General features: G+C 39.0%; 1 protein-coding gene and 1 pseudogene across 12 annotated transcripts in view; both read left to right on the top strand.

The window, feature by feature from the left end:
- The window catches only part of TESK2 (testis associated actin remodelling kinase 2), a 137199-nt gene that overhangs the window by 58768 nt on the left and 54696 nt on the right, over positions 1-23735 (top strand). For all 12 annotated transcript variants that reach the window (XM_067725929.1, XM_067725925.1, XM_067725928.1 and 9 more), the window contains one exon: positions 10278-10399. In XM_067725929.1, the coding sequence (XP_067582030.1) occupies positions 10278-10399 (122 nt within the window). The remainder of the gene's footprint in view (positions 1-10277; positions 10400-23735) is intronic.
- Positions 10410-15995, top strand: LOC137218670 (large ribosomal subunit protein uL30-like; annotated as a pseudogene).

The raw sequence follows: 23735 nt of genomic DNA, 5'->3' as shown, positions 1-23735 counted from the left end.
TGGGTAAATAATTAGTATTGCCCACTATGGTTATTTTTAATTATCTCTTTATTTTTGACTTTTAATTTTATTTCATAGTGGTCTGAGAATGTGGTTCAACCATCATGATGTAGTATCCATGCATTTTGGTAAATTGTTTCACATACACTTGAAAAAATCAACAAAACTTACCTTTGTGGGACAAGATTAGATCAAGCATGTCAGTTTTGTTATTAAAAAAACCATATCCATACTCATTTCTTGTCTGCTTAAGCTTTCAGTTTCTGAGAGGTATTTTAAAATATCCTGTGGAGATTCTGGATTTGTCAAATTTGCCTTTTATTTTGTCAGTTTTTGTTTGGTATATTATAAGGGTATGTTGTTAGATACATACAAATCATGATTATTATTTCTTGAAAAAATTATTATTACGTAGTGTGCACGCAGTGCTTTTTTCCTTAGCCCACTTGTTTTCAACCCTGTCAGGCCGAATGTTCTTTGCATTATCTGGGTTCAAATTCTGTCTCTGCCGTTTACTAGGTCTCTCATTTTGAAAAAGTCATTTAATCTCCCCTTGCCTCCGTTTCCATAGCTGTAAAATGGGAAATATTAATAATACATATCTCACAGAATTATTTTGAGAATTAACTGAGTTAATACATCTAAAGCAGTTACACAGCGGAACCTAGTATGTAGCAAGTGCTATAAATTTAGGTATTACAGCAATTTTTAAAAACATAACTCTTAACTACCCTGAAATGAAATTGATAGGTAACTTTGGTAGTATTGCTTTATAATTATATAACATCGACATGATACCCTAACTGTGTAATAAACAAAAAGTAAAAGAAAATTAAATTAGTAAAAATGATTTCAATATATACATTTTGGGGCCTAACTATGCTAGAAGACATAGTAAAGTGGTTAGATGCTTTTACCTTCCTAAACATGACAGGTTTAGTTTTAAGAGAGGACAAAAGCCACTCCACGAAAGGGGAAAAATTAAAGAGCAGAGATGCCAGTGAATATTAGAATAAAAGTGTAATAACAGGCCAGACTTATTTGTGATGTGATAAGGGAAAGAGGTAACTTCAGCTGAAATAGGAATAGCTTGCCAAGACAAACTACAGATTGATTAAGGAGAGAAAACAAGGAGGTATAATATATCTTTGCCAACTTTATCAGAGTGTTTCTTTCTAAATGTTCATTTAACTGGAATGTTCCATCAGGAAAAAAAGTTGGCAGAGTAGTCACATTGATAACTTTATTTGTGGGTAAAGCAAAAACACACTTCTTGTTTATCCATGTTGTACTTTTGTGTTGGCCGTGCGACATGTGCAATCTTAGTTCCCTGACCAGGGATCGAACCTGGGCCCCTGGCAGTGAAAGCGCCAAGTCCTAACCACTGGACCACCAGGATTCCCCACTTTTTATTTATATATTTGATTTTTTTAAATAAAGGCTAAATAAATCACCATGAATATAAAAACTACAAATGGATTCTGATACAGATGTGTTATATTGGGATTCAGAAGCAGCATTGCCATTGGTGGTCTGATCTTCTGAAATGTTGACCAGTTCTTAATGATATTCTTAACAAAACAAAAAAACAATTTTCCTCAATTTACAGGTAGTTACATTCCTAGGAAGTTCAGTATATTTTAAAACTATGCAAGATGACTTTGTTTTTATGTAAAATGGAGTTAGAATCCAAGCTTAGTTAATAATAAATATGTTCTTTATTTACATGAATGTCTGGTAAGACATTTGCATTTCATACTGGACATGGAACAATGCTTCTTTCCTTGTGCGGTATTATCCCGTACATGCAGGATGTCTAGCATCTCAGGCCTGCGACACTCCCTGTCTCCAATCGTTGTTATAACCAAAACACTTCACCTGAAAACTTCAAAGACCCCTCTGAAGTGAGATGTTACAGCCTCCCTTGAAAACTACTGCTTTAAACTTTATTTGCCTAATACTAATGTTGCTATACCAGCTTACTGTATACTTATTGTACACTCACTGTGACTTCTTGGCTCGAAGTCCTAAGCCACTCATCTAATAATTAATTTAATGATTAATTACTTTGTTACAGTTCTTACCTTGTTGTCCTTTTTTTGTTATTTAATTCTCCCCTTATTACTTCTCTGCGGTGGTCAGAGGTTTATGCTTTTCTCCACCTCTAGAAAATAACCATCCCGACTCAAGTTATCCATTTAAATTCAGCAAACATTTTTTGAGCAGTCAACTACTAAATACTAGGCACTTTGCCAGAGAAGAGATTCTCAGTTTGGTTTCATACCACACTGCTAAAGGATGAAGTTATTGCATGTGATTTGTTATTTAAAATGGTTAAAGTATCAACATATGCAAATAATTTAATTTTAAAAATATAAATTAGAGTTGAATTAGAGGCACCCCTATATTTACTGTCACTCATTTGCATGTTAATATGCTTACTTGAATGGAATAAAAATGGATAGAGTAGTAGCTAATGGACATAGGATTGTATATAACCTGTAATCTGCTTTTTCTATTCCAGAGTCTACCAGTGTCTGTTGATAGTTATGTAATAATTGCCATACTTTTCTTTCCTGCTTACCTTTTAACAATTTTTGCCAAAAATCTAGGTTTGTCCATATAAGAAGAAGTCCTGCTTGTCAGAATGTGTGTTTTGGGGAGGCGGGGAGCTGAATAACTATTCTGGGGATAAAGAAATGAATAAGGCAGTGTTTGCTTTTAGGCATATAGGAAATTGTTCCATATGCAGTTGTAGATTCTGTGTCTCAGGGAGGAGGTAAGTTCAGGAGCTTCCTAGTTGCCACCTTGAATTGGAACTGCCCTTAGGTATATTGGAGATAAATAGATACGTAGACTAACAGCATACAATATGCACGTGCTGTAACAGAGATAAATAAGAACAGAGTACTAAGAAAACAGAGTGGAGCCATCCAACTTTCCTTGAAATAAAGTAAGATTTTCCCAGGGAAAGTGATGTTTCTTATATCTTGAATAATTGAAGGGAATTTGGAAGGGACATTGGGATAGGGATCAGGGGATTGAGGATTACATCAAGGCATTGAGAATAGCATGTGTCAAGGCAAGTAAGTGTGGAGAGGGTGATACCTTTGGAAAGAATTACAAATATTAGTATGTAATAACTAAAGGTAAGGGGAGAAGATGGTGGGAATATACAGGGAGCAGAAGATGGATTAAATTTTGTTAAGGAGTTTGGACTTTATTCCCCAGGTAGTGGTGAGCTATTGAAGAATTTTAAGCTGGAGAGCAACAAGATAACTTTGCAATTTGGGGGCAAAGATTGCTGGAAGATCTGACAAACTGATGTCTCATGTTGATCTGTAAGAGCCTTCTCAACATCTAGCACAGTGCCTTGTATATAGAAGATGATAGTATTTGCTGTTATTTGAATGTGGCTGAAAAGTCTAATGAAAGATTATCAGTTACTTCCAGTTACTTACAGGCTGCATGCACACACTTGACTGACCTTTAGTTTGTGGTTTGTTCCTTTGTTTGTAGACCTTGAAGTCATCTTTAACACTAGTTTTATTTATTTATTTATGGCTGTGTTGGGTCTTCATTGCTGCCCGCGGGCTTTCTCTAGTTGAAGCGAACAGGGGCTACTCTTCGTTGTGGTGCGCGGGCTGCTTTTTTTTTTTTTCTTTAACATCTTTATTCGAGTATAATTGCTTTACAATGGTGTGTTAGTTTCTGCTGTATAACAAAATGAATCAGCTATACATATACATATATCCTCATATCTCCTCCCTCTTGTGTCTCCCTCCCACCCTCCCTATCCCACCCCTCTAGGTGGACACAAAGCACCGAACTGATCTCCCTGTGCTATGTGGCAGCTTCCCACTAGCTATCTGTTTTACATTTGGTAGTGTATATATGTCCATGCCACTCTCTCACTTCGTCCCAGCTTCCCCTTCCCCCTCCCCATGTCCTCAAGTCCATTCTCTACGTCTGTGTCTTTATTCCTTCCTGCCCCTAAGTTCTTCAGAACCATTTTTTTTTAAGATTCCATATATATGTGTTAGCATATGGTATTTGTTTTTCTCTTTCTGACTTACTTCACTCTGTATGTATGGACCTTCACTCTAGGTCCATCCACCTCACTGCAAATAACTCAATTTTGTTTCTTTTTATGGCTGAGTAATATTCCATTGTATATATGTGCCACATCTTCTTTATCCATTCATCTGTTGTGGACACTTAGGTTGCTTCCATGTTCTGGCTATTGTAAATAGAGCTGCAATGAACATTGTGGTACATGACTCTTTGAATTATGGTTTTCTCAGGGTATATGGTGCACGGGCTTCTTATTGCAGTGGCTTTTTGTTGCGGAGCACAGGCTCTAGGCACACGGGCTTCAGTAGTTGTGGCACTCGGACTCAGCAGTTGTGGCTTTGTTGCCACGGACTTAGTTGCTCCATGGCATGTGGGATCTTCCTGGACCAGGGCTTGAACCCGTGTCCCCTGCGTTGGCAGGTGGATTCTTAACCACTGCACCACCAGGGAAGTCCCGTGGAAACTTTTAAAATCTGTAGAAAATTGAAAGACTAATGCAATAGACCTCTGTTAAGTCCCTTCAGCTAGAATCACCAATTATTAATATTTTGTTACATTGCTTTATCTCTCTGTATTTTTTCTGGGAAACCACTTGAAAGCAAATTGCAGACATCGTGACACTTAAATACTTTAGTATGTATCTTCCAAGAATATATTCTCCTACAAAGCCATAGTATCACTATTTATACCTTAGACAATTAACCTTAATTCAGTAAAATAATTTAATATACAGTCCCTATTTAAAATTTCCCTGGGAATTCCCTGGTTGTCCAGTGGTTAGGACTCAGCACTTTTACTGTTGGGGCCTGGGTTCAATCCCTGGCTGGGAAGCTAAGATCCCACAAGCCTCAGGGCACAGCAAAAAAATTTTAAAAATAAATAAATAATTCCATTAAAAAATTTTTTTCCTGTTTGCCTCCAAAAAGTCTTTTACAGCTTTTTTTGACCCAGAATCCAATCAAGGTTTCATGCATTTCATTTCAGTGGTTATGACTATTAATCTCTTTTAATGTGGAATATTCCCCCACACTTTGTCTGAAGAGTACCATCCAGTTGTATTTTAGATATTCTGAATATGTCTAATTTTTTTCTTATAATTAGATTTGAGTTAAACATTTTGGCAAGTATAATACATTGTATCAGAAGGTTGATAATGTTGCATGTCTTACTTTCGATAATGTTGCATGTCTTACTTTCAGTAATGCTAAATAAGATCCCTTGGTTAAGTGCTAGCCACCAGACTGCTCCATTGTAAAAGTACCTTTTCCCCTTTGTAATAAATAAACAATCTCAGGGGCATATACAGATTTGAATATTGCTATTTTTACTTAAAATTACAAGTGTACATTTTCTATATCATCTCAAACTCACCTGATATGTTAAATTCTTATGAACATATAGTTTCTTATTTTTATTAAAAACAACACCTATTTATTTGAATGTTTACTATGTGCCAAGCACTGTGTTAAGTATGTTATACACATTATTTTGTTTATCTAACATAACAACATCATTTTATCCTCCATGTGAGACAGAGACTATTATTCTCTTCATTTTACAACAGAAGACTTCAACGAGAAGTCACTCTAATCATTTAAGTGTTAAAACTTGGATTCGGTCTGCTCATCTCCAAAGCTCGAGTACTTCACCACTCTGCTATGCTCTTCTTTAGAAAGTGGATTTGAAGATCCTGTGGTAGCATCAGATGAGTTTAAAAGTCAAGGAAAGGTAGTAATTTCCTTACCTTGGTGATCCTCTCCCTTACCCTTCGCTCCTCACATCTCCTCTCCTCTTTTCTCTCCATCTCTTCTTTCTTTTCTTCCTTACCTTCCTTTTTTTCCCGTACGTGGGCCTCTCACTGTTGTGGCCTCTCCCGTTGCGGAGCACAGGCTCTGGACGCGCAGGCTCAGCGGCCATGGCTCACGGGCCCAGCCGCTCCGCGGCATGTGGGATCTTCCCGGACCGGGGCACGAACCCGTGTCCCCTGCATCGGCAGGCGGACTCTCAACCACTGCGCCACCAGGGAAGCCCCATCTTAACCATTTTTAAGTGTATAGTTCAGTTCACGTTTTTGTGCTACACTCTCCAGAACTCTTTTCATCTTGCAAAGCTGAAATTCTGTACCAATTAAACAGCTCCAAATTCTTCCCCTCCCCACAACCCTTAGCAACCACCATTCTACATTATTTCTGTATGAGTTTGACTACCCTAGGAACCTCATATAAGTGGAATCATACAGTATTTGTCATTTTGTGACTAACTTACTTCACGTAGCATAATATCTTCAAGGTTCATCCGTGTTGCAGCATGTGTCAGAATTTCCTTCCTTTTTAAGGCTGAATAATATTCCATTATGGTATATACCACATTTTGTTTATCTGTTCATCGGTCGATGGATGGATTGCTTTTGCCTTTTGGCTATTGTAAATAATGCTGCTATGAACTTGGGTGTACAAATATTTTTTCAAGACCCTGTTTTCAATTATTTTGGGTATATACCCAGAAGTAGAATTGCTGGATCATATGGCAATTCTATATATTAAAAAAAAAAAGAAAGATATTTAAAGATATCAATCTCTTGGGAATCCTCTTAGTAGTAGTAACGATGATCTATGTGTAGAGGACAAACTTAGGCAGAAATAGGCCTTCCCTTTAATCTGAAAATCTAAGTAGATTTGAGGGCTAATTAATTTTCATGGTTTTGACAACTTGGAATGAAGATCCTCCTGCATTTAGGCAGGTTCCCTATATTCTGTGAACCTCTAAATTTGATGGTACTTTTTTCTTTATCACCTGTAGTCTGTTCTGTACTTTAAAAAAATCTATCCAAATCTGTTAATTCTTGGAGGTGTCACTGAAGTCCCATGAAGTTTTTCCCTAAGTGCATCAACATTCATATAAATACCTCTCATGCTGTATTTGATTCTTTATTCTCTTTCTTATCTGACTAGTCATATAGCTTATTGTTTGTCCCTTTCTAGATGGTAAACTCCAGAAAATTTAAGCCAAATCTTATACTACTTTTCTGTTTGCATCCTCCCCCCCAAATCTCTGCCACCAAAAAAAGAAAAACAAAGAAAAGCACCACCCCCCAAAGAAATTACCTGGATAAATAAATGATTCACTGTCCTTAGAAAGTACATTAGAAGTATCATTTAACTAACTGTTGTTGCTGTTGTTTTCACTGTGACCTTATGATGTGCCAGGCTTTCTGCAAGACAAAGACAAATACAACATAGAGCCTGGTCTCAAGATGCTTTGTAGCCTAGCAAGGAGGTATTTATGTACAGAACTGTGTGGTGAGTGGTATACTGGTGTTCCGAATGTTGTTCTGAGGCAGTATAAAGAGGGATACCACAAATAGTTCCTAGAGAGAGTCAAGGAAGACTTCAGAGAGGAAGGGGATATTTGAGTGTGGCCTTCAAAGATAGGTAGAATTTGAGGGGCTAAGAAGAAAGAAGAAAAATATTTTATGCAAATGAAAGACAACTACAATGTTATGGACATGTTCATCACTTGTTTAAGGAAGTAAGGTTTTTTTTTTAATACATTTATTTATTTATTTATTTTTGGCTGTGTTGGGTCTTCGTTTCTGTGTGAGGGCTTTCTCTAGTTGCGGCGAGCGGGGTCCACTCACTCTTCATTGCGGTGCGCGGGCTTCTCACTGTCGCGGCCTCACTTGTTGCAGAGCACAGGCTCCAGACGTGCAAGCTCAGTAGTTGTGGCTCACGGACCTAGTGGCTCCGCGGCATGTGGGATCTTCCCAGATCAGAGCTCGAACCCGTGTCTCCTGCATTGGCAGGCAGATTCTCAACCACTGCGCCACCAGGGAAGCCCGGAAGTAAGGTTTTTTATGATTAGTTTGAAACAGATTTTTATCCCTAAATTTCACACATTATTTTAATATTAAACTTTCTTTTATTTATTTATATATTTATTTATTTATTTGGTTGCACCGGGTCTTAGTTGCGTCAGGTGGGCTCCTTAGTTGAGGCTCCAGGGCTCCTTAGTTGCAGCTCGCAGGCTCCTTAATTGCAGCACATGAGATCCTTAGTTGTGGCAGGTGAACTCTTAGTTGCAGCATGCATTTGGGATCTAGTTCCCTGACTAGGGATCGAACCCAGGGCCCCTGCATTGAGAGCGTGGAGTCTTATCCACTGTGCCACCAGGGAAGTCCCAATATTAAACTTTCTTAAAAGCAGACTTTTTAAAAAAAAACCTCAGTGATAGTTTTCAGATGATGAAAAAAAAAAAGAGGAGTGAGTTTCAGAATGGAGAGCGCTTATTACAACACAGATGTTTTCTGTAAATAGAGTTGGAAAAATACTGTCAGTGTGTTCTTTGTATATAAATGTCTCTTTTAACTTATCCATGCAGGATCTGAAAAGGAAAGCCACTTCTCTTTCATCAATCACGAGGTACATGACAACAGAATCATTGATGCACTAGGAAGAGAGTTGGGTTCCAAATCTCACTAAGTGATCTAGAAGAGGGGAGAGACAGCCAGTGTTCTGCCTCAGTTCTTCTGTTCAGGGTTCCTGTGGCTCTGAGTGTTTTGCTTCTTCCTTCCCCTTCTTATGTCTGGCTACTCTGAAGCATTGTTTCTTTGAATTTTAAGATAAGCTGTGATGTCTGTTCTATATTAACACTAAACTTCTGGGGCTATCGTCATGTCAAAGAATTTCTGGAGATTGAAGAATTAAGTAGATTGTCATGATTTCTACTGGAATTTCCACTTGGTCAACTGGAAATAATATACTGAAACAATACTCTGAAAGTCCATAGGATGATGACATTTTTGCATAGCAAGTCCCTGTTGTGCATGATCTGAAGTGAATTTTTTTTTAATCATTCTTTTTTTTTTAAATTTATTTTATTTTTGGCTGAGTTGGGTCTTCGTTGTTGCACACAGGCTTTCTCTAGTTGCGGCAAGCAGGGGCTACTTTTTGTTGCCGTGTGCAGGCTTCTCATTGCGGTGGCTTCTCTTGTTGTGGAGCACGGGCTCTAGGCACGTGGGCTTCAGTAGTTGTGGCACGTGGGCTCAGTAGTTGTGGCTTGCAGGCTGTAGAGCGCAGGCTTAGTAGTTGTGGCGCACGGGCTTAGTTGCTCTGCGGCATGTGGAATCTTCCTGGACCAGGGCTCGAACCCGTGTCCCCTGCATTGGCAGGTGGATTCTTAATCACTGCTCCACCAGGGAAACCCTGAAATGAATTTTTTTTTAACCAGAAAGTAATGAGGTCCTTGGTACTTAATAACTTTTCTACTGCCTCATTCATAATTCAGTAGGAAACACATATCTAAGTGAATAATTGAGCTTTTTTTGGGTAAGGCAAAATATTTTCTCTGATAGTCTCATTTTGCTACTACTGACACCACATTTAGAGGCTGAAAACATAGTTAATTTTCTTGCAAGTATTGTGTTTCTTTTTAAACCTGTTGAGTGTGCATTGAAATTATAAAATAATATTTTTATATGTAAAATAGATTGAACCTACAGAGAATGAATGTTTTAGAAGTAGACTTTGCTCTGTGCATATGGGTAATAGTGTGAGTGGTGTGGCTCATGTTTTTATATCTGACTTGAGTGTGTGTAAATAATTATAAGGTACTTTGTGTTGGGTTACTACAGTATTAGCTCCAAAGGATTCACTGCCTTCTTTCTATATTTAACATGCAATACGTTTTTTTCTTATAGATATACATTTTATGGTGCTTGGGGGAGATTTTGAGGATGTGGGTTTAGTGTCCTGTAAAGACAGTTTTATAGTTCATTATGTGTTATATAAGGCTTATGCATGAATCTTTTCTGTGCACAATTAAAATTCCACAGAAGAGACTTTTTCCTTTCAGTTTGCTAAGACTCAGCAATGTTGGCCTTAAGAAACCAGCCTAATAAATTTTCCCCATTTTTTCCTAAGGTTTTTTTTTTTTTTATTTTAAAGACATGATTTCTTGAGGTATTATTAACAATGTGTTTCTAGCCAGTTTAATGTGAAACAATTTTGGTCTTCGATGGAATAAATCTTTGTTAATGGAAGTGAGATCCTAATGTAATCAGAGTTTATAGAAAAACATCCCTTACCATGTCTACTTTATCTAAATTGGCAGTAAAACATCTTGGCATGTTCTACACCTGGAGGCTTTGACCTCATTATATAGCTGCCGCCCTTGAGCCTCTTTTTTTGTCCCATTTTATTTTCTAGGTGCGCCACCGAGCTTCTGGCCAGGTGATGGCTCTTAAGATGAACACTTTGAGCAGTAACCGTGCAAACATGCTGAAAGAAGTGCAGCTCATGAATAGACTCTCCCATCCCAACATCCTTAGGTAATGGCTTTTCCTTCCTTCTGGGGATCAGTGAGAAAGCTGAAACATTATTGGAGACTTGTTAGAATAGTATTAAAAGCTGAAAAGAGGGATTCAAGATTTCATGCTAAATCTGTCTTGCTGGGATTTAGCTGTGCTCTAGGTCTTTTTCTAGCTACTGAGACTTAGTTTTCTGGTAATTAACTGCATTTAATAGGGCAACTTGGGACTTCCCTGGTGGTCCAGTGGCTAAGACTCCGCCCTCCTAATGCAGGGGACCTGGGTTTGATCCCTGGTCAGGGAACTAGATCCCACATGCCGCAACTAACAGTTTGCATGCCACAGCTAAAAATCCCTCATGCCGCAACTAAAAGATCCCGCGTGCCGCAGCTAAGACCCAGCACAGCCAGATAAACAAAGCAAATAAATAAAATATTTTTAAAAAATAAAGCAACTTCCTTATGTCTCTCAAATTGCTTTACTCTTAGTAGCAGCTCATTAGAACTGTTGTTACCTATTGCTGAATTGGTAATTTATCCAAGAGAGATGATTTTAGTTGTTATTTAATTTTCTTAAATTGGTTTAGGAGGAATCATAATTAAATCAGTGAAAATAAAAATAAAATTATGCCCCCAGGCTATCTACTCTTAACTGTTAGCACTCACTTGAGGAGACATAGTTTACCTTTTTAAAGGAGAATTATTCGTATGTATAATAAGGTTATACAATCATTGCTTTCTAGTAATTAGTACAGTCAGCTCTCCATATCGGCAGGTTCTGCATCCACAGATTCAACCAATCACAGCCTGAAAATATTTGGGAAAAAAATTCCAGAAAGTTCCAAAAAGCAATACTTGAATTTGCTGTGCCTAGCAACTGTTTACATTGTATTTACAACTATTTATATAACATTTACATTGTATTAGGTATTGTAAGTAATCTAGAGATGATTTAAAGTATATGGGAGTATATGCATATGTGTAGTTATATGTGAATACTATGCCTTTTTATATAAGGAACTTGGGCATCTGTGGATTTTGGTATCCTCACAGGGTAGGGGGTGGGGTGGTCCTAGAACCAATGCCCTGCAGATACCAAGGGGTTACTGTATATGAATCTTTCTCACTCTATCTTGACTTTTTCTAAAAAATAAATTTATTTATTTTTGTCTGCATTGGGTCTTCTTTGCCGTGCACGGGCTTTCTGTAGTTGCGGCGAGTGGGGGCTACTCTTCGTTGCGGTGTGCGGGCTTCTCATGGCGGTGGCTTCCCTTGTTGCGGAGCATGGGCTCTAGGCATGCAGGCTCTAGAGCGCAGGCTCAGTAGTTGTGGCGCAAGGGCTTAGTTGCTTCGCGGCATGTGGGATCTTCCCAGACCCCGGCTCTAACCTGTGTCCCCTGCATTGGCAAGAGGATTCCTAACCATTGCGCCACCAGGTAAGTCCCTATCTTGACTTTTTTTTTTTTTTTTTTTTTGCGGTACGCGGGCCTCTCACTGTCGTGGCCTCTCCCGCCACGGAGCACAGACTCCGGACGCTCAGGCTCAGCGGCCATGGCTCATGGGCCCAGCCGCTCCGCGGCATGTGGAATCTCCCGGACCGGGGCACGAACCCGTGTCCCCTGCATCGGCAGGCAGACTCTCAACCACTGCGCCACCAGGGAAGCCCCCTATCTTGACTTTTTAGTGAGGGGAGTATATTTCTAAATGAAACCAAATAAGAAAATTTAAGTCAATATATTATTAAAGTAGGGCATATGTGTAAGAGAGTTGGAAAAGTTAAAAGTGCAATTTACTTAGGGTTGTTTAAGGCTAATATTTATATTGGACTAAAGAGAAATCATATAACTTAAGTATGACTTACATGTGTGGTCAGTGGTAGAAAATTATGGAATTAGATTATACTGATTAATTGAAACTTTATACCTTTGTATAGAATTATTGGCTTCCTAGTCCGCTACAGAAATGTTCAGCCAGTAATTTTATTTATTTATTTAAAAAATAAATTTATTTTATTTATTTTTGGCTGTGTTGGGTCCTCATTGCTGTGCATGGGCCTTCTATAGTTGTGGTGAACTGGGGCTACTCTTTGTTTCGGTGTGTAGGCTTCTCATTGCGGTGGCTTCTCTTGTTGCGGAGCATGGGCTCTAGGCACGTGGGCTTCAGTAGTTGTGGTGCGCGGGCTCAGTAGTTGTGGTTTGCGGGCTCTAGAGTGCAGGCTCAGTAGTTGTGGTGCATGGGCTTAGTTGCTCCGTGGCATGTGGGATCTTTCCGGAGCAGGGATCGAACCCGTGTCGCCTGCATTGGCAGGCAGATTCTTAACCACTGTGCCACTGGGGAAGTCCCAGTAATTTTATTATGACTTTTTTCCCTACCCACAAATCAGATTAACAATTTTTTGAGCATCTAGTATATGCCTAATGATGTCAGACATCAAAAAGGTATACGTAAAATGGAATGTCTGCTAGCAAGGAATTTGCACTCTAATTGGAGATCTAGGACTTACATACATGAAAAGAGAACTAATAAAATCAGCCAGGATGCTACCACTTGGGTAAACTCTTAAGTCATATAGAATTTCAAAGGAGTCGGAGATCATATTAGCTTGGCAGAGTCAGCAAAGCTTTCTTGGAGGAGGTTGACTCAACCTGGAACTTGAATTTTTTTTTGAAGATTTATTATTTTATTTTATTTTTGGCTGCATCGGGTCTTAGTTGCAGCACATGGGATCTTCCTTGCAGCTCATGGGCTTCTCTCTAGTTGTGGTGCACAGGCTCCAGGACGCGTGGGCTCTGTAGTTGTGGTGCGTGGGTTCCAGAGCATGTGGGTTCTGTAGTTTGCGGCACGCAGGCTCTCTAGTTGAGGCATGCGAGCACAGTAGTTGTGGCTCACGGACTTAGTTGCCCTGTGGCATGTGGTATCTTAGTTCCCTGACCAGGGATCGAACCCTCATCCCCAGCATTGTAAGGCGGATTCTTTTTTGTTGTTTGTTTTAAAGACTAGGATTTAGTTTCAGTTTAAGGAGAACACTTATTTTATTTTTTTGGCTTCATAGGGTCTTCGTTGCTGTGCGTGGGCTTTCTCTAGTTGCAGCGAGCAGGGGCTACTTTTCGTTGCGGTGTGCCGGCTTCTCATTGTGGTGGCTTATCTTGTTGCAGAGCACAGGCTGTAGGCGCACGGGCTTCAGTAGTTGTGGCACATGGGCTCTAGAGCGCAGGCTCAGTAGTTGTGGTGCATGGGCTTAGTTGCTCCGCGGCATGTGGGATCTTCCCAGACCAGGGCTCGAACCTGTGTCCCCTGCATTGGCAGGCAGATTCTTAACCACTGCATGACCAGGAAAGTCCCAAGGCGGACTCTTTACCACTGGACCACCAGGGAAGTCCCTGGAACTTGAATTTTAATAGGATTTTAGAAGATAGCGAAGGAACTCAGAAAGGAGCAAAATAATAATAATAAATAAAGCACAGAGGTAAAAGTGCAAAGCTTTTTGAGGAGTCAGTGAATTAAAAACCCATTTGGTTATGGAGGGTGCGGGCGAGGAGAAAAATAATGTTCCTGCTGTGCCAGAAACCCTTAAGGAAAAGTAAAGGAATTTTGCAGAGCTGAAGACCAAGTGCCTGGGGAAAAAGTTTGCCCAAAAGATGCTTCAAAAGGCAAGGATGAAGCTTGTCTATGAAGAAGCTAAGCGCTATCACAAAGAGTATAGGCAGATGTACAGAACTGAGATTCTAATGGCTAGGATGGTAAGAAAAGCTGGCAACTTCTATGCACCTGTGGAACCCAAATTGGCATCTGTCATCAGGATCAGAGGTCAGTGGTGTGAGCCCAAAGGTCTGAAAGATGTTACAGCTCCTTACCTTTGCCAAGTCTTCAATGGCACCTTTGTTAAGATCAACAAAGCTCCATTTAACATGCTGAGGACTGTGGAACCATATATTTAGTGGGGGTAACCGAACCTGAACTCAATAAATGAATTCAGGTGTGGTTATGGCAAAATCAACAAGAAGCAAATTGCCCTGACAGATAATACACTGATTGCCTGATCTCTTGGTAAATATGGCATTATCTACATGGAGGATCCTATTTATGAGACCTATACCATTGGAAAATGCTTCAAAGAAGCAAACAACTTCCTGTGACCCTTCAAATTATCTTCTCCGTGAGGTGGAATGAAGAAAATGACCACCCATTTTGTAGAAGGTGGAGTTGCTGGCAACAGGGAGGACCAGATCAACAGCTTGTTAGAAGGATGAACTAAGATACCTATGATGATTATTTTTGTGATCTGGTCAGTTAATTAACAATGACTGCTTTCAGATTGAAAAAAAAATTTTTTTGGACTAATAATAACAATGAGAAAACCACCATTTCTTGAAGTCTTTGTCGTATGCTGCATGCTTTACCTATTAAAAGATTTAATCTTCACAACGATTCTCCCTTTAAGAAACTGAGGCCAAGAGATTATGTGTTGGCTGAGGTCTGTGACTCTGAGGTCTGGGCTCTTTCTACCATGCTTCTAGAAGAACTCTTTCTATCATGCCTCTCCTAGAGGATTTGATGGGATAGTACTGGTAGATAAACATGGAAAGGTAGAATTGGGCCAGACTATTCAGAAATGTTTTGCATAAAGCCAAGAATATTTTATTTTATGCTTTGTGTATTGGATTCTGAGCAGGGACTAGATGACAGAGGGTAACTGGTGGCAAATGTGGAATGGTTTAGTGTTGGGGAGACTGGTAGCCAAGAGATCAGTTAGGGGGCATCTACAATGTTTGAGAGTGGGATGGTTGAGTCCTGATTTGATGTTCTGCTTAGGAATTTTTTAAAAAAATAAATTTATTTATTTATTTTTGGCTGCATTGGGTCTTCGTTTCTGCGCACAGGCTTTCTCTAGTTGTGGCGAGCAGGGGCTACTCTTCGTTGCAGTGCACAGGCTTCTCATTTTGGTGGCTTCTCTTGTTGTGGAGCACGGGCTCTAGGCATGTGGGCTTCCGTAGTTGTGGCACATAGGCTCAGTAGTTGTGGCTTGCGGGTTCTAGAGCGTAGGCTCAGTAGTTGTGGTGCATGGGCTTAGTTGCTCTGCGGCATGTGGCATCTTCCTGGACCAGGGTTCAAACCCGTGTCCCCTGCATTGGCAGGCGGATTCTTAACCACTGCGCCACCAGGGAAGTCCCTGCTTAGGAATTCTTAAGCTGATTATATTTTCATCTTGTTTAAAAAGTAGTATTTTTATTGTCTTATTATTATTGCAGAAGGGATACATCATCACTATGGAACATTTAGAAAATAGAATTAGCAAAAACAGGAAAATAAAAATTTTCCTTAATCGCAGCATCTAGGGATCAAACTAATGTTAACGTTTGGCGTATTTCCTGCCAATCTTTTTTATTCACCACTTCTTTTTTTTATTCTCTTCACTATGAACTTGACTGGTGATTGCATGGGAAGATTGACTTTAAACAAATTTTATTCCATGACAGCAAAATTTAAAAATATAGTTGTTATAGGGACTTCCCTTGTGATCCAGTGGTTAAGACTTCGCCTTCCAGTGCAGGGGGTGCAGGTTCGATCCCTGGTTGGGGAGATAAGATCCCACATGCCTCGTGGCCAAAAAACCAAAATATGAAACAGAAGCAATATTTAACAAATTCAATAAAGACTTTAAAAATGGTCCACATCAAAAAAATCTAAAAAAAAATAAAAATATAATTGTTATATAAGAAGTAGAATAGTATAATATAATGATTAAAAACAGGCTCTAGATTCTAGATTAAGCTGCCTGGATTCAAATTGTGGATCTTGGGAAAGTTACTTAACCTCTGAGATCCTTAGTTTTCCCATCTATAATGAGGTAAATTACAGTAAATCCCTCATAGAGTTGTTATTGAGGATTAATTTAGTCCATATAAAGCACCTGGCTTGTGTTAAGTGCCCAGTAAATGTTAGCTATTATTATTAGTTTCTCTTTCTCTGGCTAGTTTTTTAAATGTCTCATTGCATCCCGTCTGTCTTTTATCATTCATTCACTCACCAAGCATTTGTTGAGGGTCTGCTGCTGTTTTTTGTCTTTTTTAAAAAAATTTATTCATTTATTTATTTTGGCTGCCCTGGATCTTAGTTGCGGCACTCAGGATCTTCATTGCGGCATACAGGGTCTGTTTTTTTTTTTTTTTGAAGCATGCATGAGGGATCTAGTTCCCTGACCAGGGATCGAACCCGGGCCCCCTGCATTGGGAGTGCAGAGTCTTACCCGTGGACCACCAGGGAGGTCCCTGCAGCTGCTTTTAATACATTCAAGGGTTTTCTGCTAGAGTAATGCTGTTGAATAGAATAGAACTTTCTGAAATGATGGAAATGTTCTTTATCTGTGCTGTCCAATAGCCACATGTGGCTAATGAGCATTGACGTGTGGCTAGTACAAACAATGAACTAAATTTAAATTACCCCATGAAGCTTAGTGGCTACTATATTGGACATCCTGGCCTACAGTCCATGTACATCTTTGCTCTTGTTTCACTAAATATATATGTGTTTCAGCCTAGAAACGTGGTGGTGTGATGAATACCATTCCTATTCTGATGTCACCTTGATCTACTTTCTTAGCCTATCTCTTTTGCTCAGGAATGACACACCTTTCCCTTTTATATAAAAAATCATATTCTTTGCTGTCAGCTAAGTTTTCTAATATGTAAAAGGTAGTGTTAATTCTATCTTGATCTTTACAGTGAACCAACAAATGAGATAATGTACATAAAGCCTATGGATCTGTTATAATCCACAGTAAGCATGAAAATTATTATGATTATTGTTAACCATGGTGGGTTTGCACTCTGATGGTGACTTTTTTGTTCTGCATAAGCCATCTGTCTCAAATATAGTGCAGTTAAAAGCAGGGACATGGATTACTTTTTAAAGAAGTTCTAGTTGTTTATATCTTTCATGTTTTTGTGTCTTTACTTTCACTGTATATTTTGAATACAACAAAAGGAAATTATCCTACTAGGGGCCTAGCGCAAGCAGAGTCCTCTTGGCTTTTGTTACCCAGAGGAGTACTATAGCAGTAGAAGCATTTTTTATACTTCCCTAGGATGCCTTAAATATCAAACTATGCATAACTATGTTCCAGTCTCAAAATTCTTAGAATTTTTATTTCCTAAATGCTTTTCAAGTTGTCTTAGAAATTTATTGTTAATACTTTATATTTTTTATAATTCAAATTTTTTGTTACTGTTTGTTAGTATGGCTCTTAGTCTATTTTCAAGCTGTTAGTATAGGTTAGTTAGTTTTTATAGGTGCAAAAGCTGAGGCAGAAGTATGAACCAAAGTTTCCCCTCATACTGAGATTATGAGATTTAAATTGGGACGAATCCATCTCTTGGAACCCTAGGATTTTCACAGATATGCCTCCTCAGGGGCTTGGCCCCAGGAGGGAGGTTGCTGAGCAGCTGAGGCTTTCGTTTTCCATTTTTGCTTCATCCAGCCAGAGTAGCTTCACTTTGTATCTGTTTTATATTGAACTTCCATATAAGAATTTTGAAGAAAAGGTCTCCACTTAAAACAAAGAAAACGTTGAAAATTGCTGCATTAGTGATTTTGAAGGCCTACTTGGGAAAAAAGGGTATCTGTATGACCTGCCAGATGGTGGGTATCTAATCCTCTGGGCATGGCTTGGTCCTCTGCTGCCACAGCTATTTTGTGCCCAGCAGGAGTGAGTGAGCTGAATTTTTGCAGTTTTATTTCTCTCTTTTTCTTGACCCCAACCTCCCTACTTCCTCTTTTCCTTTTATCTTTCTCCCTTCTAAGATTTCTAGTTGGAAGGAAAGGAGTGGGCCTGACGAGTCATGGAGGCAAGTAGGTGTGTATATTTTGTTTGTGTGTATGTATTTTTTTTAATACATGGATACAGTTAAGATTGGTTGTTTTATCATCAGTTGCTCTAATTTATCAGTTTAAAAAAAGAACAATGAAGTGCTTTGTTGAGTGCAGGGACTGATAGTTTGGGCCTCTTGTGAATAAGGTTGTTTATGCCAGGAAGTCTTACGCTCAAGATCTGTAACCCAATACCATGCCTTGCTCACTTCCACTCCCCAATGGCCTTTTTGAGGACCTGTACCAAGATTTGTTCTCATACCTCTTTGTTATTCTTCATGCCATGAGAAATTTAATATTTCTTTTAGACTCCTTGTTCACATTCTCATGCTTACTTTTCTTTAGGTCACATTCTGAATTTATTTTCCTATCTACCAATTTTTTTCAGAATTGTTTTAGCTCCCCTTCAGAATCCATTTGCAACAATATGATTGCCATTTTGTTAAAATGAAGAATATGCTTTCAAATAACCAAATATTTGTTTGGAGCTACTCAGTCCAGCCCTGTGCTAGGTAATATCATGGTGAATAGAAGAGAAGTAGAGGGCTGTCTCCCAGTCTCCTGAGGAAGCAAACTGTACATCTAGGAAACAGATTAATATCTGCTAATGCTATGAGGATACGGCAGGGTATTTTCCCAATCTCAGCTATTAAGAGAGCACTCTTTCCAGTTACCCATTATGAAAATCCCGAAGTCATCTTTGGTTATTTCTTTTATTCCTTGCTTCTAATCAGAAGCTAAGCTCTTGATTCTAAATCTTCAAAGACTTTTGCATCTGTTCCTTCCTTTATGCATCTGTCAATTCAGTCCTCTTCACTTTTGCCTGGAGTGAGTTATTTTTCCTATCTTTTTGCCCACCTTTCACTCTTCCTGATACATAGCTCTAATTGTATAGCTTATTTCTTAAAAACCTTTTGTGGCTCCCATTTATTTCAGAATTGAGTCAAAAATTCTTTAGGCTGACAGCTAATGTCTGACCTGTTTTTCCAGCCTTATCTTCAACTATTCCTCTTATGCATTTAACACCACTCCATGATTTCCTAATTGTGTTCTCTTGGACAAGTTATTTGACCTAACACCAATCCACGATTTCCTAATTGTGTTCTCTTGGACAAGTTATTTGACCTCTGGGCTTTGGTTTCTCCTTTTGTTAAAAGAGGGGAATGGACCAGGTTAGAAATCACATTGAGTTAATGTTGAATAATTTTTATTTTATTTTATGTTAAAATATTTATTTATTCATTTGGATGCGCTGGGTCTTAGTTATGGCACGTGGGATCTTTGTTGCTGCATGTGGACTCTTAGTCGCGGCATGTAGTCTCAGTTGCAGCATGCATGTGGGATCTAGTTCTCTGACCAGGGATTGAACCCGGGCCCCCTGCATTGGAAGCACAGAGTCTTAACCACTGGACCACCAGAGAAGTCCTTGAATAATTTTTAAATGATCAGGTTTGAAAAATATATTATCTCAGAGTATGTGTGTGTGTCTGTGTGTGTGTCTGTGTGTGTGCTGTTCAGAATAAATGGGAAGCATTTAAAAATGATGGATTGGGACTTCCCTGGTAGTCCAGTGGTTAAGACTCTGTGCTTCCAATGCAGGGGGCCTGGGTTCAATCCCTGGTCAGAGAACTAGATCCCACATGCCGCAACTAAAAGATTCCACATGTTGCAACTAAAAGATCCCATGTGTTGCAACGAAGATCCCATATGCCTTAACTAAGACCGGCTCAGCCACATAAATAAATTTTTAAAAAGTATTTTAAATAGGGCTTCCCTGGTGGCGCAGTGGTTGAGAGTCTGCCTGCCGATGCAGGGGACATGGGTTCGTGCCCCGGTCTGGGAAGATACCACATGCCGTGGAGCGGCTGGGCCATGGCCGCTGAGCCTGTGCGTCCAGAGCCTGTGCTCCGCAACGGGAGAGGCCACAACAGTGAGAGGCCCGCGTACCGGAAAAAAAAAAAAAAAAAAGGTATTTTAAATAAATAAATAAAAATGATGGATTAAGGTGCATCTTTTTGATTTTATCATTGAAATCCTAGTAACTAGGTGAGTGTCGATATAGCCCTCAAAGCAAATTTTATAATACTAGCATATTGGTAAGGGGGGGTCTTAATATTGTTTTCTCTTCTCTGTACTAAGGTAGAAAGTCTAATGACTTAGGAATTGAGTCTAAGTTCTAATTTCATATAACCAGAAAGTTTCTGTAAAATAAAATGTGGAATAAGCGTCAGTACTGTTTATGTCATCATCTGTGGAGAGTGAAGTAGTACAACCCCAGAAAGAAGGTGATTTTAAAAAAATTTATTGAGATATAATTGACATATAATGGAAGATGATTTTTAATATAAACAATGGCTACCATTTATTGAGTATGTATTATGGACCCCCGTTGATCGTTTTCCTACCCCGCCCCCATATTTTACTTTCTAGACCTCTCCCATCTCAGCAAATGGAATTGCCATTCATCTGTTATTTAGGCCAAAAACCTGGGTGTCATCCTTAATATCTTTCCTTTATACCCTACCTCAAACCTTCAGGTAGTTTAGCATTATCTTTAAAATATGCCCTGTCTGCCTACTACTTACTACCTCCACAAGCCAGCATCCTAGCTCAGTTCCCCTCTTGCCCCATGGTAGCCAGATTGAACTTTAAAAAGGTAAATCAGATCATACCATCCCCCACTGCTGAATTTCCTTCTGTGACTTTTTGTCACCCTTCAAATGAAATCTAAACTCTGGGCTTTGATGTACAAGGCCTTAATTTGTCCTGCCTGCCTCTCTGACCTTATTTCTGATCACTCTTCCTGTAGCTTACACCATCCTAACCACCACCCTTACTGACCTTTTTGTTTCTCAAATGCACCAACCTCTTTCCTACTTCAGTCTTTGTACTTTCTTTTCCCATTTCCTATAGTAATATCTTTATCCCAGAATTATTTGGCATGCTTCTTCTGAGATATCCCCTCCTCATAGAGACTTTTGTTGACTAGCCTGTCTAAAATAGCCATCCAATATCACTATTTATCCCCTCATTCTGCTTTGTCTTTATAGTTCTTATCATCTTTGAAAATATCTTATTTATTCATTTGTTTACTTATTGTTTATAGCCTCCAGGGTAGAGTGAGCTCCCTGAGGGTAGAACTTTATAATGTTCACCACTGTATTGGGTTGGCTAAAAAGTTTGTTCGGGTTTTTCCATAACATCTTATGGAAAACCCGAATGAACTTTTTAGCCAACCCAATATTTCCAGTGCCTATAAAATAGTATCTATAGAAGCAGGTACTACATAGAAGCAAGCCAGTTTGCATCACAGAAACCTACAAAACTTAGAGTTCACCTCTGGATCTGAAGGTGGATGTCAGGCTTGGGCTGAAAATAGGAGGACTATTGAAAGTCTTTTCAGGAATAACTGGGCCTAAAAGTCACCATCCCCATTCTTTGCAACAATCAGTTAAGTCTCACCCACCCCGACAAGAGATGAATTTTTATTTTGGGGAAAAAATTGAACCAGAATGTTAGAATGCTTACTGACCTTCATACTAGGTAAGCATCTAAAATGACAGCAGATGGGAAAGGAACGTTATACTGAGAAGAGGGAGATGAAGGGATTGTCTGCATACTGAATGGTGAGGCTCTTGAGACTTCTAGTCCTCTTCTATCACGTTGCTCTTAAGCAGGTAGGAATCATCTGCCTCCCACCCACACCCCCACCACCTGCCAGGAAATTGGTGGATTTGGAGAAATTGAAGAGCCCCAAGTAAAAGAAGAAAACTTTAAAATGTAACTACCAAAAAACCTTCTAATTATGATCTTCTAAATATATATCCTTCCAGGAGAGGTTAGAGAAGGAGCTGCATCAATGAAACAAGAATGGTATACTATAAAATAGGAATAATTAGAGAACCACAAAGATTCTCAAAGATTCTTGGAAATTTAAAAATATAATTATTTATTTATACATGGTTCTATATGATTATTTAGTTATGGTTTTATTTAAACCATTTGACTAGAAGGCCAAGGAGAAAGAGTTGAGGAAATCATCCGTTAATGGAGAAAAGCCAAAGATGGAAAATAAGAGAGAAAAGACAAGAAAATTAAAGGATCAGTCTAGGAAGTCTGTTTTTGACTAATACAAGAACATTTTCTACAACTGAAGAGCATGAACTTCCAAAGTGAAAGGTCCTACCAAGTGCCCAGCACAATGAATGAAAAAAAAGACCCACCCCAGAGCATATGATTATGAAATTTTAGAATATGGGCAATAAAAATAAGATTCTAAGCACTTCTATGGGCGGGGGGGAATGAGATGCCATATAAAAGACTGAAAATTAAAATGGTATCAGACTTCTCAACACCAGCTCTGGAAGCTCTACCGATGGAACAATGCTTTCTGAGAGAAAATTATTTCCTACTTAGAATTCTATATCCAGTCAAACTACCAGTCAGGCATGAGAGTAAAGACATTTTCAGACATGCCACATTTTGAAAACTTTGCCCTTGCAAAAGCTTTTCTTTTGAAGCTTCTGGGGGATGTATCCCATCAAAAACAAGGGGGTAAACAAAACAATTAAGTAAAAATAAAAAGGAAGGTGTAAGATCTGGAAAGAAGGGTGATAGCAAGACCCAGGGTGACTGCTGGATAACAGTCTAGAGAATAAGCAGTCCAAACTGGAGTGGGAGGATCAGTAACTAAGCAAATGAAAAATTAGGCAAAACATTAAAAATTGTGCAAGAAATAAAATGTATTCATAATATATTACTTGGCTTAGTAGTGCTTATAATCAGTCATAATAATGCAAATGCTGAGTTTTTGTTTCTCCTAAATATTGATTTTACCCAAAATTGTCTTTTACCCAGTATTTGAAAGGAAGTAATTTAAGAGGGTGGAACCCTCAGCTTCCACACTGGAAAGTCAGTAGAAGGTCAGAAATAGCAGTATAAGTATGTTAGCTAGAGCTGTATTGGTAAATAGAAGAAACAGTAAAAGAATTGTTACTTACTCAGGGGAGTAGGATTCAGTGGTGATATGGGCAGCCCTGGGTTCTATTTTCATTATATACCTATTTGAAGCTTTGTAAATTATAACTGAGGAAAATTAAGTTAGGAGGCAATTGCAGTCATCTAGACAGAGCTTGGACTATGGGTAGCAGTGTAGGTGGAAAGAAGTAATTGGATTCTGGATATTTTTGAAAGTAGAGGCAATAGAATTTCCTAATGGATTGGGTGTGGGATATTAGCACAAGGAAGCAGGAATCTAGAATGACTCTTACTTAGGTTTTTGACTTGAATGACTGGGAGAATTGAATTGCCAGTAACTACATTGGGGAAGACTGAATAGGGGACAGGTTTGGGGATGGGAGATCAGGAGATATCAAGTTGACAGTTGGGTAAACAAATCTGGAATTCAGAGGAGAGGTTCAGGATGGTTGTGTCTCTTAGTAGTTAGGGGACCTTAGGTAAGTTATATAACCTCTGTAATCTCAGTTTTCTCA

The sequence above is a fragment of the Pseudorca crassidens genome, chromosome 2 (assembly GCF_039906515.1).
Source record: "Pseudorca crassidens isolate mPseCra1 chromosome 2, mPseCra1.hap1, whole genome shotgun sequence".
NCBI lineage: Eukaryota > Metazoa > Chordata > Mammalia > Artiodactyla > Delphinidae > Pseudorca > Pseudorca crassidens.
Note: the sequence above shows the minus strand (reverse complement) of the source record. Positions and strands in the feature narration are given on the sequence as shown.